At 38.8% G+C, this 20467-nt stretch overlaps 1 protein-coding gene across 21 annotated transcripts in view; it reads right to left on the minus strand.

Moving 5' to 3' along the window:
• LOC118619779 (histone deacetylase 9) overlaps positions 1-19471 on the minus strand; it is a 171055-nt gene extending 151584 nt beyond the window's left edge. For 8 of the 21 annotated variants that reach the window (XM_036246482.1, XM_036246491.1, XM_036246480.1 and 5 more), the window contains exons 1-2: positions 19160-19429; positions 18859-18921 (exon numbers count right to left, since the gene is read on the minus strand). In XM_036246482.1, the coding sequence (XP_036102375.1) occupies positions 18859-18880 (22 nt within the window). In that variant the 5' untranslated portion in view covers positions 18881-18921; positions 19160-19429. Of the gene's footprint in view, positions 1-18858; positions 18922-19159 lie in introns of all 21 variants that reach the window. The other 13 variants (XM_036246494.1, XM_036246492.1, XM_036246479.1 and 10 more) reach the window with 5 other exon arrangements.
• Between the last annotated feature and the right edge of the window lie 996 nt (positions 19472-20467).

Raw genomic sequence — 20467 nt, forward strand, 5'->3', positions numbered from 1 at the left:
AAAGAGAGTTTTCAAAATTAATTTTGAAATAACTGACTCTTTAAGGATGTAGTCTTCCCATTCATGGACAAAGCATATCTCAAATTTGTTCAAGTTTTTTTACAGGCTCTTCAATAATCTTATCAATTTCTCCATGAAAGCTTCAGATGCTATTTTATTTTTATTTTTAAAATTTTCTTTATTGAGTTTTAGAGAGAGAGGGCAGGAGAGAGAGAAAGATAGAAACAGCGATGAGAGAGAACATTGATTGGCTGCCTCCTGCATGCCCCCCACTGGGGATCCAGCCCACAACCTGGGCATGTGCCCTGACCAGGAATCAAACTGATGACCTCTTGGTTCATGGGTTAATGCTCAACCACTGAGCCAGCAACCAGGCTGAGTTACTATTTTAAATGGTATCATTTTTATTATGTTTTGCATTTGGTTATTTCTGGTAAAAAGCAATTTTAATTTTTTGTTGCACTCACCTTGTACTGAAAAATCTAACTGAACTCTATAGGTTCACTTAGTTTCTTTTCAAATTCTAGTATCTCTTTTTAAAAAAAAATTTTTTCTTTATTAATTTTAGAGACAGGGGAAGGGAGAGAGAGAGAGAGAGAAATATCGATGAGAGAGAACATCAATTGGCTGCCTCCTGCATGCCCCCCACTGGGGACTGGGCCCATAACCTGGGCATGTGCCCTGACTGGGAATCAAACTGGCGACCTCTTGGTGCATGGGTTGATGCTCAACCACTTAGTCACACCAGCCGGGCAAACTCTTGTATCTCTTACTGAGTGTTCCTATCTTGGAACACTGGCTAGAATCTCCAAAGACAAAGTTCCTAATATTAAAGAGAATGGGTTTTATCTTTATTATTAAATGTAAAGTTTTAGAAAAGATTGTGGTCGATAGCACTTACTTTCTTCTTCTAGTCTCAGTTTAGTAAGAGTTTCTATCCTGGAAAGGGACTGCATTTTATTGAATGTTTTTCTGCATCTAATGAGACGATCATGTTTTTTTGTTTGTTTGTTTTTAATTTAATCTCTTAACAGGATGACATTCCCTGATAGACTTTTTTCCCTTTAAGCATTTTTGTATTCCTGGAAGTTTCTCTTCATAAAACAAAACCCAAATAGCTAATAACATATGAAATCATTCAAGTCCACTGGTAATCAGAGAAATTCACATAAAAAAAAAGAAAAAAAAGAAATTCTGTGCCATTTTTCATGTCTCAACGTGGCAAAAACATCTCAGGTTTGATAATAGCCAATAATGGCAGGGGTGTGGGAAAAATGTTTTTCACATACATGACTGTTAAAGTATAAAGATAATCTCTACTACACATGGGTTCAAGTGTCAAGGAACTTTACAGGTAGTCAGTAATGGAGTAGAAAGATGTTCTCTCTCACAGCTAAAAAACAATTTAATATATGTTCTAGTCACTTGAAAATGAACTCATATAAAGTTTTCTAGAGTTAATTAGAGTTAAATCTATCTTCAGGTTTAGGACTATCGGCGGGAGGGAGGGAGGGAGGGAGGGAGGCAGAGAGAGAGAGAGAGAGAGATCAATGATCTTTTCAGGTCAATAATATAAAAGAATTTCCATTTACTATTGGGATAGTGAATAGTGAGAGCTGACTCTTGATTAAAACCTGAAGGAAGTGATCTTAGAGTGGAACATTGTTTTTAATATATCTAATCATCATTTGCCTGAGGTTGTTTCTATTATTTTCCTTCTTACAAGATACAAGTTAGGTTAAGTTGATATCCAGATAATTTTTTCTAACATTTGCATGTTCAACTTTTAGAAAAGAAAAACAAATGAGTGATTCCAATTAACTGAGTTTATAGCAACCACCGTTGTAATTCTCTGGAAATTGGCTTGAACTAATTCTTATTTCTTGGTAATGCTTAATATAAGAATGAGAAACTTCTAAATCCACAGTCAACCAATCTTGATTTGTTCCATCTCAATGTGATTGCTCCAGCAGTGAGAAGACCCAGCCTGGACTCCCACCACGAGAAAACACAATTGGCAGCATTTGCCAGCCTCGGAAGGAACGCTGGCAGCCATTCATTCCCTGTGCTCTGATACGCCCAGTTCCACAGCTAGGCTGCAGAATGCGGTTTTACTGTCCAACTCATTTCTTGGCTCATATCTTTATTATTAACAAGCTCAATTAATTTTCTGTGCCTTACTGCCCTTAATTTATCCTAACTTGTGCTGAGTTTTAACTCTCAACCGGAGCAAAAAAATAAAAAAACCCAACTACCCTTAAAAAATTATGTATCTTTTCCCTACTTATATTATACCTTCTTCTCTTCACCGTTCCTCTCCCATTTAGGCATAAATATATTTATTTCATTTTTCTCCTTGAATAGCTGTGTATAGAGATTGATTCATTCCTTCCATCTGTTTTTCCCTTAATATCTCACTCTGTGAATTCCCTGTTCTGACATTTATGGTAGATCATTTTTTAAATCGCTGATACCCTTGGCATTCAAAATGTGATGATCAAAGTGTTTACCAGAAAATCTTCTCTTATTGCCCCCTTCCCAAAAAACATAGCCAATTAAATAATGCCCGAATAAACACAGATGAGCTCTAAATAGCAATCAGGGGTGCAGAACTGTTTCAAATTGATACTACTGTTCACCAAAAAAAATCCATCCATTTTTGTCCTTTATATAAGAAAACTGTCTCTACTGAAAAATACCATGAAGAGAAAACAGGATTAAATGTGAAGTGCTGTTTGAATAATACACCTGTAATCATTTGCACAACCAAATGTATCCTTCTCCTTGGATAAAAAGTAAGCATTTGTATTCAGGCACTCTTAAATTAGCTATTTCACACTTAACATTTGAATGCAGACCAGTATCTCATGAAATTTCTTATTGGCATTATTCATTGAAAAATCAAGTCAAATAAGAATATTCCAAAATTACCTTTGTTAAGAATAATTAAAATCTTTAAAGAGTCATATGCATATTGTCAAAGCACTGGAGACCATTCCTGACTTACATTCTATAATGAATGGTTTTCATTTTTGAGTCAAAGGCTCCAACGTCCCCCAAAGTCTGAATTTATCAAATTTACAATGAAACTGAAGACTTATTTTCTACACTAAAGGAATCACTTCTAAAAAATAAAAATTTTATAAAAACAGGCTGTGCAATAGCACTGTACTCTTTAATCACTCCCTCATTTATTTAAAAATAGTGTCAGGGATAAATTATGTGCTAGGCACGGTAGAGAATAAAATTAGAAGTAAAACATGATCCTTTTCCGCTTGGAGCTTATAATATAACTAATTTGGGGGGATGGAGAACACAAATGTAAAAAACCACAGTGTTAAGACAGAAAATGGGAATGTTCTAAGAGTAATAAAGGATTATTGGGGAGGGGGAAGCAACATAACTGGGGAAGTGTTGCAGAAGATTGTGATGAGGGGGCAAAATTTGGTGACATCTGAATTGGCCTTTGTAAGAGTTAGGATTCCTCCCAGTGAAGACTAGCTGGAATGAAGCAGAGAGTATTTCAGAAAAAGGAAATAGCTAATTATTAGTTCATATGTATACACACACACACACACACACACACACACACACACACAACAATAGCAGATGAACAAGAAATCTAGCTTTCAAATATCTTGGGAAAAAATAAAGGTAGCTATTAACTATTTTCCTCAAGCTACACTGGGAATCCAACAAAGCATGTTGGCCAGGCCCTGGCTCAGTCCCAGTCTTCTTGAAGCTCCAGAAAAATTGTTGCTGACAGCCTTCCCCGGCTCCCTGGTCTACCTGCTGATAAAGGCTTCCCCACCCCTTCCCCAAGGCAGAAGTCAGTGGAGATTAAAATAGCCCAGAACACTTCCTGCTAGAGTCTTAGTGTGCTTTCATTCCATCTGACTGAGACCACTTGGAATGTTGAGGGAAAATCCCATGAGGCATCAAGCATGTGAGATAATGTGTCAGTCCCTCAAAAATATGTGTCCATCCTACTGTGTGTATCCGTCGTTGTTCCCTATCCATGAGAAAGCAGAACATGTGGGGGAAATAGTTTTTAAGGGTCACATTGCTGTTTCTCCTTTTTAAAAACAAAACCAAACAAAAACCAGATCTATCACTTCAATGAAATAATTCCTTTTTCAAATACTATACCCATTTCTCACATCTAATCACTCTCCTACCCAATGAACACTATGTATTCTAAATACCTTGTTAAGAAGTTACAGTTCTACAGCCATCTAACAAGTTGCTATTTGACCTGTAATACCCTGAATAAAATACTTGGTGCATTGTAGGTGCTCAATAAATGTCAGTGTAGTAACTACTGTATTTTATAAAAGCATGTAAAATATTGTTTATAAGAAAACGTTCTCAGCCTAGACAGTGTGGCTCGGTGGTTGAGCATCGACCAAGGTACCAAGAAGTCGCTGGTTAGATTCCCAGTCAAGGCACATGCCCAGGTTCTTGGCCTGATCCCCAGTGGAGGCTGGAGGGGTACAGAACGAGGCCAATCAGTTTTCTCTCCCATCGATGTTTCTCTCTCACCCTCTCCCTCTCTCTCTAAAATCAATAAAGAAAAAATATTTTTTAAAAAAGAAAATGTTCTCAGACTTCTAACTTCAGAAAATGAGGATATATTGTTCCCCATTTTTTTTGTCCTCTAATGGAAGAGGAATTATTCTTTTCAGTGAACTAACAGAATGGTTCATACTGTTTAGATCTAAGTTTCAACATAATGAAATAAGGGACAAAGATGAATCTTTAGGAAGGAACATGGTAAGAGATTCTACAAGGTCCTTAATTTCTAGTCAAAGGAATCAATCCTCGGAAGAAGTCACCTGATTCCACAGTCTCTCTTTGGAAAATAGAAAAAATCATGGCTAACAAACTGCCTTCCCCAGGCTTCCTCATCTACCCATTGATAACAGCTCCCCATCCCTTGCACAAGACAGAGGTAAATGGAGACTAAGAGTTCCATAACATTTTCTGCTCTGTTCTAACCATGTTTCCATTCTATTTAAATGAGCCCAAAGGGAATGTTGAAAGAAAACCTACTTTTATTGGGAAGATGTTCTTTATATCTTAGCCTCCTCAAAAGGCTTTACACTGCCCCTGCTACCACTTTCTGTCCCATTCTTCTATATTATTTTTCCTTACTACTTATTACTATCTAAAGTAGCCTTATCTATTCATCATTCAATTGAACAATCAGTCAACCATATGTTTTCTTGTCTTATTTCATAGTTGTGTCCTCCATACAAGAAACAAAATCTGGCACATGGTTGGCTCTCAAATATTTTTAGTGAAAAAATAAACACATAAATGACTATTTCACCTCAGTTTCCAAAGCTTCAAACAATTACATCACCTCCCCAAACCTTCAACCTGGTAATTAAGAGTGGTCAGGATGCAACTGGTCCCTACAATTGCCTCTGCTCCTACTCTCTGAATTTATTTACATCTTGGCTTCTTTGAGCCTACACTTGAATTTCTGTGTGTTTTCTGTTTTTGTCTGTCATTTTGAAAATTCCTAATAGTCAGTGGATGCCTTATATTGAACACAAGCACAAAAATATTTACCTTTTTAAAAGATATTTTTTCAGTGAACAATAAAATTATGACTATTCTTACAGAGCTCTATAAGTTATCCATTCTAAAGCATTTCAATTAACGTGGAACATGAAGTGCGTTAAGATACTACTCTAACATTTTCATCATCTAACAACAAGTTAATAATCAGGAAATATAGAATGCAAATGAAACAGTAAATCACAATTCTAATTTTATAGTGAAATATCAATTACTAAGGTCTGAATTAAGCACAGAATTTAAGTAAGCTAAGGGAACAGTTCTCAAATGTGAAACCACATTTTATTGTACATGAAATTACTTGGGTTCATCTAGAGTTAGTTATACCAGAACAACTTGAAAAGGCTAATACCTACTTTTCTATATACTGAGAATCTGATCTCATCTAAAGCATCAACTTACATTAATGCAGCGTATCTTTTATAGCTGTATTTTACATACTGTTGCAATAAAGCCAGAAGCATTTGTGAAATTATTTTACAGGTACAGTAATTATTAAAAGTAATTTATGAAGTGCATCCACGTATTTCCCCACATCTTATAGCCAACTTGTATATTCATTGTACTTACAATATTTGTTTTTCATAAACCATCTCGTAAGCCCAATCTTCATGGGATTAATAAAAAAAATACTCTATATCCAACGCAGGAATTTAACAGAATTTAGATTTCTTAGCTTAAAAAAAGTCTTAATTATTTTCTTGATAATAGATACATTCTTGCACATAGAAAAAAGAAGAAAAGTGTGTGAGGGTGTACATGTGTGCAGAATATAATGCCGTTTTCACTGGAAAGGTCAGCAGCCAGGAGCCCTATTTATAAGCTATATTAACACCAAACAGAGAGCTTAGCAATGTCTGTTTCTAAAAATAAACGCTGTGTGTCTCTTGTTGTCATCATCAACCAGATATGCCGTGCTCTGTGACAGAAGCATCGGGGCTGCTCCGTGGCCTTTCCACAAGCATCATGCATCACTACGGAAAGGCCCCTCTTTCTGCCAAGGTGGCAGAGATAAACAGCTCTGCAGTCACCCTGAGCACACATTAACATGGCTGCCCCTTAAGCAGACAGTTATCATGTTGTTTTGGCAGCAGGAAGGAATCTGTGGTTTCACTTGAATGTTATTCTTCTTTATTTAAACCACTAGAAATAACCCAAAAATGACAGAATGCTCTTTCTATAAATAATCATTCCAGTGTAGAGTTATATTAGGAGGTAACTCAGATGGCATGATAACGCCTAACAAGCTAATCTTAGACCTGCGATGCCATAAGATAGAAATACCGAGGCTAAGAATAACTGACCCAAAGGAGTCAGCCTGCTAAAGACGGTCGCAGATATGTAGGTATCTGCAGATTTTAATGCATTTAATGATCTTCTGAGAGCTTCTTTCCTCTAGAAAGGCAATCAATTATGTTGGTCGTTAAAATGACAATCAATAGTGCTTTTTTACAATGTATCGATTCATAAAAATGGCTCCAGATTCTCACAGCAAACAAGATAATAAAAAAATAGTTGCTGGAAACCAAAGCTGGCTCTAAAATAATTGGATTAGCATCTGATTAGTTAATTTTATGTGTAAGCCACTTGCAGAACATACAATATTCATGCAATGAAATAAAGTATAAAGTAATAGGTTGGTATATGAAAACAGTGCCATTCACCTTTCACCCATATTGGAACAATACATATTAAAAGGAGGCAGAATCTGCCAGTGTGGCTCAGTGGATTGAGCATTATCCCAGGGACTGAGTGGTCCCGATTTGATTCCCAGTCATGGCACATGCCTGAGTTGCAGGTTTGATCCCCTGTAGGCAGTGAGCAGGAGGCAGCCGACTGATGTATCTCTCTCACACTGATGTCTCTCTCTCTCTCTAAAAAAAAAAAAAAAAATTAAAAAAAAAATATTAAAAAGAGGCAAAATCTACATTTTGTTAGCTAGATCATTCTTTTGGCTCAAGAATTTGATGTTACATGTTGAAATCTGGATTTGAGTGGAGACACACACTTTACTGACACCCCCCCCACACACATCACCACCACCATTTCTAGCTAAAAACCAAGGTGGATATTTTTCAAACATTTTGGTCAAAAGAAGCGGAACCTCCATATTTGAAAAAACTACCTTCTGCTAAAATTATTAGTAATAATGTACAATTCTGAATGTTGCAAACCTTGCCTTTATGATTTACAATGTGTATTGTGAGCACTGGCAAACGTATATCAAATGCACTGGGAATGCTGGTTCTGTCTCCAGTGTCTGCTCATCACTCTGCGTATCATCAGTTTCGTGGAACTTTGGAGTTTGCTTATGTTTGTCTAAGCCATGGACAGTGTTAACTTCAACCGATTTAATTATCAAGCCCTGGGAAGGTGAAATAAGGCTCCTCTAGCAAGCCTCTTAACATAGATGCCTATTTGTGCCTTAAACCTCCCAGGACTCAGTGGTATGCATAGATGTTTGTTTATATATACAGCGGATTGCATATTTTTAGCACCAAACAGATATGATAAACATTATCCTATGCTAAATATTTTTCTCTTTGAGAAAAAATGGTAAACAAGAACAAGTTCAAACCAGACCCTACCAGTTCCTAGCCATGGTGACCCTCAGTAAGTGCCTTTGAATTTATTTCCTCATCTGCAAAACATAAATACTGCTGCAACTGTAAATACTGCATATTTCTTCAAATGCTGGAGCAGATAAAATGATAAAACAATGCTTGGTACAGAAAAAGCTTTGAAATATTAGCTGATTATATCAATAATAATAATAAGGATAGTGATAAGAAATGATGAAAAAATATGGGTTCAATCACTGACTTTTTAAACTGACACTAAACAACTAGATCAGAGTAGAATGTGGTAGAAAAACCATAATAATGATGACTGATGGTGAATCTTTCTCTTTATAATCAAAAATAAGTAGTTATTGCCCTGGCCAGTTTGGCTTAGCAGTTAGAGCATCAGCCTGCAGACGGAAGGGTCTCGGGGTCAATTCCTGGTCTTCCCAGTTGGGGACACATACCTGGGTTGCAGTTTTGATCCCCAGCCCTGGTCAGAGTCATGCAGGAGGCAGCCAATCAATGTGCCTCTCTCACATAGATGTTTCTCTCTCTCTCTCCCTCCCTCCCTTCCACTCTATCTAAAAAATCAATGGAAAATATCCTTGGGTGAGGATTAATAAAAAATAAATAAATAAAAAATAAAATGAGTAGTTATTGATATAAAATCACCAATTCAAAATACACACCTGAATTTCATGTGTAAGCAGATGTAAAAAGCACTGTGAAAAATAAAATTGTAACTGTGTTCACTTCATCAAGAGCTTTTTTAGGTCACCCGACATGGAGTTTCCTGAAAACATTCCAGGTAAACACTTTCATACTAAAGCAAGAACTTCCCAGCCACAATATAATCTAATGGAAATTCAATGAATTCTTCTTGCTTGTTCTTAACTTCAAATTTTGAAAAAACTTTATGACATTCTCATATTTTCACCCAGTTTGAAAATGACATGCCATAGACACCCACCAAAATGTACTTCAAATAATTGAAAATGACACCCACATGGCTACAATTGTGTCATAAATATAAAGTATGAATTAAACTTTTATATCATAAGTGGTAGACCGTGAGGGGGAAGAAGCAAGAGAATGAAGTTCTGGGGTATTTCCAGCCTTATCAACATGCAAAGAGTTTAATCATAAGTAAATGACTAGTTACATTTTGTGGTTGGGTAAATTTCCTTCTTCCTTAAATGTAGTTTTCATTGGATTTAATCATGGGGTATTTTAAGAGCACTGTATATAAAAGGCCGATCGCTTATTTTACTATGAAAAATTTAACATTAAACTAATGAATGGAACTGATAGCCTTATAAAACACTAAGATTTAGTGTTCTAGTCACAAACCATAGCATCGTAGAGTAACCTTAAAATATATATTCTCTGATAACAATGAAAAGTGTAGGTTGTTTAGTATTATAAAAACTTCTGTTTAAGTTAAATTTGTGTTGCGTAACTGACTTAGTGAAAAAAGAATGAAACTAGTGGACACAAGGTGTCTTCTTGTCTTTTCATGTCCTGATCGTCAATCTCCCCAGATCCAAAAAGGGAACACAGTCCATTGTGAGGACACTGTGCATCCAAGCTCACTGACAGTCCAAGTTCCTTTCAAGAACGAAACAGACCACAGCACTGCCACAATGATTTGAAGCACATGCCAAAATATCTTTGAATTTCATCTAGAGGAAGCTTGTTTTTTAAAGTCATTTTCATGGGCTTTTATTCCAATTAAAATTTTTCCAAAGTATTCCAATTCAGAAAAGAACTGTTTAATTGTAGTTACCATTCCAGATTGATAAAATTATTTATTACTGTAAAATGTATTAATTATAAACAACATGCTGGCAAAAAAAAAAAAATTGCATTCTCAATATCTTTAAGATAATACCTTAATGTGTTAAAGTTTATATATTATTAGATAAATTTCTCTCAATATTCTCTGTTTCCCTCAAAGCCAATATTAAAGGAATATTGTATTCAAACTTATAAAAAAATGTTGTAATGTACCAATCGACAATGTTGGTTTTCCTCTTTTCTAAAAAAATTAATTACAACCTGGATAGACCCAGTTTTCTACCACAATTACTTCAGTCTCTTTGCTAGGGTTCCTTCTTTAAAAAAAAAAAAAAAAAAAATTGATTGATTTTGGAGAGAGATAGAAAGGGAGGGAAGGAGGGAAGGAGACAGAGAGACATCAATTTGTTGTTCCACTTATTAATGTATTCATTGGTTGCTTCTTGTATGTGCCCTAACTAGGGACTGAATCCTAAACCTTGGCATATCGGGACAACACTCTAACCAACTGAGCTGCCCAGCCAGGGTTGTTTAGGTTCCTTCTAACAACAAGATAGTATTAAGAAAGTATTTCCATTCAGTACTAGTAAAATAAAATAAAAAATTTTAACAGTGTTTAAATGGATATATAGCTTCATAAAAGTGAAGGTCCACGATTCAATTGAAAGGGAAATTATAGTCTACTTCCTTCACTTAATTAATTATATTTTGTCAAATTAATAGATAAAGAAAATTACAGACAGGTGGGTACTTGAAATGTGGGGGGGAGGGGCACTTTGTAAAGTATATGATTGTTTAACCACTAGGCTGTACACTTGAAACTAATACAAAGTAATACTGGACGTCAACTGTAACTAAAAAATAAAATTTAAAAAGAAAAGATGAAATAAACCAATAGCCAAAGTGTGTTTCAAGATTTAAAAAAATTTTTTAAAAGAAAATGACCAAGAAGAGAACTCCAACCATCCACACATACTCTGAGCAAACCCCGCTGGTGCCTAGCTCACTGCCGTCCTGGCTTTTTCTCCTTGCTCACAGAACCGCGGTCCTCAGCTGTGGTATCAGTCCTCCCTGGTTCAGCCAGGGCCCTAGGGAGCCATCACGGTGGTCCTCCATTCTGTTTTTCAATGACTGGCAAAGGTATTGGCAGGGTGCCAATGAGTTTTGAAGGATGATTTGCTAGAGAAATTTAGGGTAAATGTCCTTCCTTAAGAAAACACCCAAGAGCCCTGGCCGGTTTTGCTCTGTGGTTAGAGCCACGGTTCTCAGACCAGAGATTTGTGGGTTTGATTCCAGTCAAGGGCATGTACCTCAGTGGCAGTTTGGACCCCGGCCCTGGTCAGGGTTGTGCATGGAGGCAACCAATCAATGTGTCTCTCTCACATCAGTGCCTCTCTCCCCCCCCTCCTCCCTCCCTCCCTCTCTCTCTATCTGAAGATAAAATGGAAAAATATCCTCAGGTGAAGATTTAAAAACAAGAAGAAAACACCCAAGAAAGCGAACTTTCTCTCCGATGCCTCTGGAACTTATTAGGCATAAACAGATGCGGTCCCTGGGACTGGGACAGTCGACTGTGACTATGGGAGGAAAGAGCCCTGTGACGACACCAACTCAAGGTCAGCAGAATGGAGCAGTATGAAGGACCCGGACGCTGCTGACAGTACTGACCACCTGGTGCTGCCAAACCACCCTCTAGTTCACTAAATGATACATGTCTTTGTCATTTCCACTTTGAGTCGAATTTTCTATTACCTGCTGTGGGATACAACCTAACGTACACACACTATTTACGATCACTCACTGGCGGCGTTCTGGCACAGTAGCATTATGTGCGCATGTGTAAGAAACACATTTTTAGAAGATATGTGCCTATTATAAAAATTCAAACAAGGTAAAAGAGTATGATGATAAAAGTAAAAGCCCCTCTACTACCCACAACCATGGCCACCCAAACAAATATTTTTCTGATTTATTTCTATCAGATGAATTCTTCTGGGAAATGAATGAACAGACAAAAAATATACTTTTATAAAAATGAGACATACTAAATGCTTCCTTTCTAGGAGGTACTATTTTCAAAAAGAACTAAGATTATATAAACTATTTTCATTTATTCATTTTATTTTTTTATCCTCACCTGAGTACATGTTCCCCCCCATTTTTGTTCAGATAGAGTGGGAGAGAGAGAGAGAGGAAGAGAGAGGGAGAGGAACATCTACCTGAAAAGGACACATCGAGTGGCTGCCTGCCGCACGACCCTAACCAGGGCCAGGGATGAATGGCAACTGAGGTACGTGCCCTTGACCAAAATCAAACCTGCGACTCATTGGTCCGTGGGCGACACTCTAACCACTGAGCCAAACTGGCCAGGGCTAAACTATTTTTAAAAATCAGTGTTTGGAGACCTGGCCCATGTGGCTCAGTGGTTGGGTGCAGTCTCATGCACCAACAGGTCGCTGGTTTGATTCCCGGTCAGAGCACATGCCCTGGTTGCAGGCTCAATCCCCAGTGTGGGGCAGATAGGAGGCAGCTGACTGATGTTTCTCTCTCTATCCCTCTCCCTTACTCTCTAAGAAAAATAATAATAATAATTAATAAAAACATTAAAACATTTATTCTTTTATTGATTTGAGAGAAAGAGAAAGTAAGAGGGAGAGAGAGATAGAAACACTGATGAGAGGGAACATCAACTGGCCGCCTCCTGCATGCTCCCCACTAGGGAACAGGCCCACAACCTGGGCATGTGTCCAGACCGGAAATCGAACCGGCGACCTCTTGATTCATGGGTCAACCACTGAGCCACACCAGCTGGACAATAAAAGCTTTTTTTTTAATTATTTAAAAATCAGTGTTTAGACTCTTTATTTATTCATTCATTTTATTGTCGTTATTATTTTGGGGTGTCAAATAATCTTTAACTGAAAGATTTTCCTTTGTAGTTCTTAACTAGCTGGGTATTCCCTGCATCACTGTTGACATCACCTACGATGTCATGAGGGTGGCCACCATCAACATGGCAACTGAGGACTAGGCAGCTCCTGGGATCTCTTTAATGGTTCAGGAGAGTTCTCTAGCCAAAGATCGGAGCTGCATCTGTTGGGCAATGTTGGCAATCTCATCAAAAATGACATTTCCTCTGTGTTTAATTTTCTTCTTCTTCTTGTCTCTTTACGATTCTTTGAGGGCTTTGATGATCAGGGCTGAGCAGAAGGTACTGCCTCAGTCTGGGTCTGTCCTTAAGAATGGTCAGTTTCACTGTAACCCTCAGACCCTCCCAATCACTGGTTGCTTTGGCGATGACACCACTAACCTTTTTTGGAGACAGACTGGGGGTGGGGGGGTCTTGGGGGCCAGGGCCGACATGGCACCCACCAGTGCACCTTAAGTATACAACTTTGATCTCACTGGGGTCGAACTTTTGTGGCATGGTGAGGCAGCTGGTGTCGGATGAACCCGGATTCGGGACAACCAAAGAAAGCTGAACCTAAGCCTCCTCTGAGCTGAAAGCTGAAAGCTGGAGTCTTTATTTTTCTAACGATATGTTTCTATTTTAAGCAGCAAGGAGTCTGTCCCTGCTCAGGGAGAAGATATTAACACTTTCACTCATCTCTCCATCTCACCTCTCCCCAGCACATCGCATTGCTTAGCTTTATGAATGTTTTTACATGGCCCTGCTTCATAAAATCCACTTTCTGTCCTACAACCACAATTGCTCAGTTGTTTGAATGGATTCAATGTTGCCCCATTAATCTTACTTTGTTATCTCTGCTTCTGATTTCCATGTTTTTGCTTTAAGCTCATCTCTTCCTTGTGTGGGTTTCATTGTCAAGCAGTCTAGTTCATGTGTGAGAACTTCTAACTTGCCTACCTATTTTCCCTATATTTTATGACTGTCTTGTCTGGGTGGAACATTGGATTGAACTTCTAGAACTTGGGAGATTTTTCTTCATTATCTTCTGGTATTAGATATTGGATACCTTTGATGTCTTCTGAAGTCTCAGACATTCCCTTTCTTCCTACCCCCCGCACCTACCACGGATCTTTGCTTTATCTGTGTGAACCCCTGAAGAATTACTTATCATTTGAAATTCAGTAGCCCAGTTAGATTATGACACTGTGCTGAACATTTCCAGCAAGTTTCCCTCAAAGATGGGAGCTCTTTTAATCTGCAGATTTTTTTTCTTTTTCAGTGAAATATATTTCTTCATTTTCACAAAATTATCTTCTGTTTAAATGTTTTGAAATATCAACATCAAAGACATAAATAATCTTTTTGTTACATTGTCTTCCTCATTATTGACTTCTCTCCAAACGCTTTCATTAATTTCCCTTTTTCATTCCCACTAATTGTCTCAAGCCTTGCCTCTTTGTTGGTGAAGATTTTCACTGGGGTCTATTCTGTTTCCTGCTACTTCTAATGAATATTTTTTTGTTCTATAATTATCCTGCTTTTTCCCTTCCCAATCTGTTTCCTTAGATCTAAAATACCTCTTTTTATCTCACTCTATTGTTTCATCATCTCTTCTTTGAGTTTGGTTTTACAGAATTCATGTTCTTATTAAGTTAGGTGCTCTATCTATAAGAAGCAATTATTAGACGACTCCATGGAGTGGGTGAGTTGATGTTTTCTCTTTCGGGGAAGCTGTAAACCTAGCTGGGGGAGGGCGCTGCACGGCAAAGAACCTCGGGCCATCTTCCCAATGCAGGGTAGAGTGCTGCTCCGAAGCCCTCCTTTCGCCAAGGGCCAACGCTGGTTCACCTTCTTACATTTCATTAGCTCCTCTTCTAAAACCTTTTCTACTATTCCTCAGCCGCAAGACTCAACAGCAACAATGAAAACAAACAGCACACAACAAAAGTGGAAGATATCCAGTTTGCCTCTCTCCAGAGTTGGAAAGAATTTTCAGCAAGATGTCATCTTACCCGTAAAAATTCTGAGACCGGGATTCAGGCCCTGTTCGGTCTCTCTGTTCTGATCAAGGATCCCTGCTTCCACGGTTCCCTTGACCATGAGTTCTGAGGTATACTGCAACAGCCATAGCATTTTCTTTGCTCAGTTATCAATAATACCAGGTTGGGGGTGGGGTGAGGCTGTTTGCTGGCTTATACTATTTTAGGATCACTTCATTATCCATCAGTGGTGGGGAATATGGGCTACATTTTCAAATTTCTTATCTCCAAAATCAAAATCACCTTCTAAAATGCATAATTGGGGTTTATTTTAGTCTTCAACAATGATGCCACCTGTGTCCACAGAAATAAAAACTACTCACTCCTGTCCCCCTTCTGAATGGGCCTATTTATAACTAGCGTTTTGATTGCTACCTATCAAATATTCAAAGTGATAGCAGCCTTGTAAGTGAAGATAACCTGAGTTAGAGAACAGCAAAACAGCAATTATGGGGAATACCAGAAGTGATTCTTGACATGACAGGAGCATTTCACAGACGTACATTTTCATAATTAGATTCTGCTTTCCAAGTAGACATAAATGACTACTGAATCTACCACGATCCTTTCCCCTTGACAATCCACACCAAGGGAAAAAAGATTCTCCAAGGGTGCGGATGCATGAAATTCAGGATCGCGGTTTAAATGTTTTTCTTTAATACCCTAAAATAAGAATACATAGTAAAAAGAAAAAGAAAAAAAGAAAGAAGCACTACATAGTGAAAATATTTTCCTCATTGGGATGTATTTTACATTAATGCTGTATAAACTCTAGGATAAGTCTCTCATAATAATGGCTCCAATATCGTCTGGACAGCTCTGTTCAATAAGTTATGCAACATGCCTGGCAACAGAGGAACACCCCAATCTGCCAGTCGCTGCTGAGTGACCCGAGTCAATATTTGTGCACGCTTCAGTTTCTGCCATAGTTATCACTTATATTGGCCCCCACAGGCACAAAAGTGGAAACTAACCTGGCAAAATACGTCACTCATGCTGAACTCCAAGATTCAATAATATAACACTTTTAAAACTAAAAGACATTAGCAGATTACACGGAGGAACCTAGTTCTACCTAAGATGTCTAGCCTGGGTGGGTCAATATTAGGGAAATAAATGGAACAATATAAAATGCTTACAACTCAATAGCATATAAAGATCTCGAGAAAAATGTTCTAATGATGCACAGTATCAATATAACTAGAATAACAACTGGGAACTCTAAAGCAATGGCTAACAACAGAGCAAAGCTTTTTAAACAATTATCACCAGAAATCTGTGGTGGGGGTTTCACTGTTCAATTACATAGTCTACAACCTGCTTGCCTTTGATTATCTTGTAATGAGACAGCTCACAGAGCACACACCTACTTGCACACACACACTAGCTACTCTGATTGACAGTCACAATTGCACAAGGAAATAATTTCATTCTTATCCGACCAGGACAAAACATAGCTGATTTATTAGATAACTAAAGAAAACTTACTATCAAAACATAACAAGCATTCCCCTATGTGACAAATCATCTAACTCCTCTATCTTGATCAGGGAGATAGAGCAAGGTCCTGAAGAGCCAGGAGCCCAGGTTCATTCACTAGAAACATGATGTTCCATTTGAAACTCAGTGAACGCCATGAGGTCAGGAGGAGATCATCATACCTCAAGGTACAGACCAGTGAACCAGCCACACAACGGGCTAGCAGCAGAGCTCTTAGAACACAGAGCTTTGACTCCTAGACCTACTCTCTCCATCTCTCTGCAGTTACCTTGTATCTTTTCTCTTTCCGTGTCTAAGCCCTTCAATCACATCCATGCCACTGGTCCAAAAGGGAGCTGAGCAAGACTTGTAACTAAACTAAAACAAACACACCCCAATTCAGAAATTAAACTTTAAGGACCCCCCTCCCTCACATCAGCGATTCTCCAAGTTTGCTGTACATTCGGATTGCTTGGAAGATTTTAACTATCCCAATACTCGGGCTGTTTCCCATACCAATGAAATGAGAAACTCTGGGAGGAGAACCCAGGCATCAGTATTTTGTGAAATACTCCCAGTGACTCCAAGTGTGAGAGCCAGTTAGGGGGAAGTTCACCAAAAAAGACTGGAGTGATTCCATGTAAGTGTATAGTATAGGAAACAAAATGCTTTTGTTTCCAATTAAAAAAATAAATAGGAATCGGAGTTTCCTTGTTTACACCAGGCAGACTGGGAGTCAGTATCAATCTACATCTCTTTTCATGTAATTGCCCGTGCTTTCGTGTGGCTCCCCGCAGAGCTGACTGCCGCATGGACCGTCTCAAGCACTGTCCTGCTGGAAAATAGTGTTCCTTTGTATAAAAATCATTAAATGTGGGAAAGATAGCTATCTCAGCTGAAGTGGGAGGAAAGTTACAGACAGTTATTCAAGACACTGAACAACAGGGCAGCTTGCAAACACCTGTAGTGGGAGGGAGCCAGTGTCAGAAAGGTGCAGCTTTGCTTCTACCCAATGAACAAAAAATATTAAACTTGCAGCCCAGAGCGAAGGACTAAAAGGATAAATTGTAATACTGAAAAGGTACCTCAAGTAGTTATTCTAAAGAGTTGGTCCATATTTAAAAACTAAAACGCTAACTTAAGTGACCAGTTCCATCAAAAGCACACCAGCTGACCCCCTCCCCAAGCTCTTGCCAAATTCACAACCAGCAAGATAATAACCTGTACTGAAATTCTGGTATGATTGCTTTAGGTAAGCAGATGCTATCAATTAATATAATTCCTGTCACTTAACTGTGAACATACCCAATTGTACAAAATTGACAATTTTATTCTAATTGCATGAAAAGACTGGGTCAACGGAAGACTCTTAAAATCATCATAACTAACCGATGTTCAAGAAAGCTTCAAACATAGATCCCTAGAGGATTAAGGTGTCCAACACTAAAAGATTCCACCAGGCCAACCTGTGGAATATTTCTTTCACATCTAGTTCTACCAAGTAAACACTGCTGTATGTTGCATGATTAAGCCCACACAGGAACTCAGAAGATGTAAGGGAGACCTGAGGTCAATTTAGATGGAAGCATTGATAAGAGGACCAAAACAAACCCCAATCTTTATGAACTAGCTGGAGGAGATCAACACAAAAGGCACCAGGGAGAAATAAGTGACAATGCCTGGAGAGTCTCTTCTTTGAACAAACAGAAACTGATAGAGCCGACAAGCTTCATCTCCCATCAGCACACCTCCTTGGAGGCACCAGCAAACACAGAGAAACTAGAAATTAGAACCTGTTATAACACCGTTACTCTTTAAAACATTGCACCTGCATATCACACCTCTGTGGTGTGTTATGCCACTGCATCTGACTGACAACGTGAGACTCTCCACCTGGCTTTGAGGAAAATGAAAATAACCATCTGCTAATAATAATTCTATTTCATCCTAAATAGTTTCATTTTAGGCTGATGAAAAAAAGACACATTCCGACTACCTTCACAACTCTGTAGCAAGAACATTTCAGAAGGTAGGTCTATAAATAAATGTGCTTCCCCACGAACACTGTAAATTCAAAATCCTCAGGCTGGGGAAGGCTGCAATTTAAACGGCAGCCCCAATATGAACTTACCTGGTTTTTAAAGTCCCATTAGAATACGCTCCCAATCAGTCCTGATCTCCCTTTTCTATTTGCACAGGAAGGCAAAAAAACACCCCCAACTACATTTGACTTGATCCCAGCCCCATCCTTCATCAGAAGCTTGCGATTTCATTCAGAAGCAGCTGGCCCTCAGCAGACTGAATATGCACAGAGACAGTAATGAAAGGGATCGAAGATAAACCCCAGAGACGCACCAAGAAAAACAGCAACACAAACACCAAAAAGCAGCAAACCCTTAAGAGAGGTGTTTTTCTTGGCTGCCTTTCCCCAGCCAGCCCCCTTTCACAGGCGCAATGTCTCAGTTAGGAAAGAGGATCTTACCTGAGCTGATCATACTGTGCATTCTCTGCTGAGCCAAGAGCTGCTCTCGTCCAGCCACCCCATCTGAGGAAAAACACGAGTCACTCTCGTAAATTGTCTGCAGCATACTGCGATCACTCGTACTTCAGCTACATGAAAGATTCATCTCTGCTCAGCGCTGGGGCCCCAGGAGCTACCCTCGCTGGTCCTCCCTCCGCCCCAGGAGAAGCAGCAGAGCGTCAACTTCAACAACGATTTCCTTTCTGTTCAGATGGACACACACTTTTTCCAAAGCCCTGGACACTTTCCCCATGTTACCAACCTGTGTGCAGAGCAGAGAGGACCGGGTGGATGCTATGACTCTCTGGAGTTTAGGTTATCCTGAAAACTAAAAGCAGGTGGGAAATTGGAATGTGCTTCGGGGATATTGCCTTGTCAGAATAAGTAGAAAAATATTAACTCTACCCACGAGAAAAAGAAACCAATTAAACCTGGCTTAAAGTTCTTCACGCTGCTGGAGTTTCGTGGCAAGAGGCGTCAGTCCTGCAAGACTAGAGCTGGTGCCCTTCTCCTATCTGTTTGTGTGTGTGTGTCTTCCCCCCTCTCTGGTCTCTCTCAGCTCAAGTTGGCTAAACCTAGTGATAATCCATTTGCATATGAATCAACAACAGCATGGCCCACAGGCACAGAAATAGAACAATGGTCGGCCTGAGCCAAAAATAGGTCAAGCCTGGCCGAGTGATTGGAGCCTGCATTAATGCATTTAAAAATACCCCAGCAAACCCAGCTGTCCAGCCTCTATCTTTCAAACCATAATTCTCCATTGCAGGGCCTTAGAAGCAATTAACTCTTTCCTCCCTCCAAGCTTGCTCTTCAGTTTCCATACTGGAGATTCACATCCCAAGAAAGGAAGGCAAAATAATAAGAAGAAGAACAATCAAATTAAAATTAAGAAACATGATTCTAAGAGGGCACATGCACATACATTTCATTTCATTTTATTTCTGTAGTATGTGTTTTTGGAAGAGAGAGGAGAGAAGTGCAGCGCTCTGTATTGGTTCTAAAATAATACTGGAAGCTTTTGCTCATAATGTGGTTTCTGCCTCACCCACGCACAGCAATCCTGGTGTTCTATTTTTGTTGCCTGTTTCTTTGGCTACACTGCAGTTGGCTGTAGCACTAGAAGCTTTTCTGCCTTCTAGTTTCAAGACTGACAGGAGATTTAGTAGAGGTAGTTTCAGAAAACAAGCACACTCCAGAATAAAATGTTTATAAAGGACTGACTTGATTTTTTTTTACTTGCTATTTATGTAAGGCAATTGTCCATTTCATAAATCTAAGTATGATGGTGGTACCCACTATCAATTTTATTGCATTCGGTTTCTACATTTAATTTTTAAAAAATCACTTAGACCTGCAATGTTCCCTCTATTTCAGCACCCAGGCTGCATTCGTTTTACCTGTAAACAGAGAAGAAAGTGGGTGCTTTCTTATGGATGGCTGCGAACTAGCGAACATTCACCTGCGGATCAGTAAACAAACTTGCTGAGGCCCCCCCTATGAACCTTCTGCATTCACCCCTACATTGGTTACCTCACTTTTCCTTTTCTTTTTTTTAATTCCTCACCCA

Source organism: Molossus molossus, unplaced genomic scaffold, assembly GCF_014108415.1.
Source record: "Molossus molossus isolate mMolMol1 unplaced genomic scaffold, mMolMol1.p scaffold_m16_p_7, whole genome shotgun sequence".
NCBI lineage: Eukaryota > Metazoa > Chordata > Mammalia > Chiroptera > Molossidae > Molossus > Molossus molossus.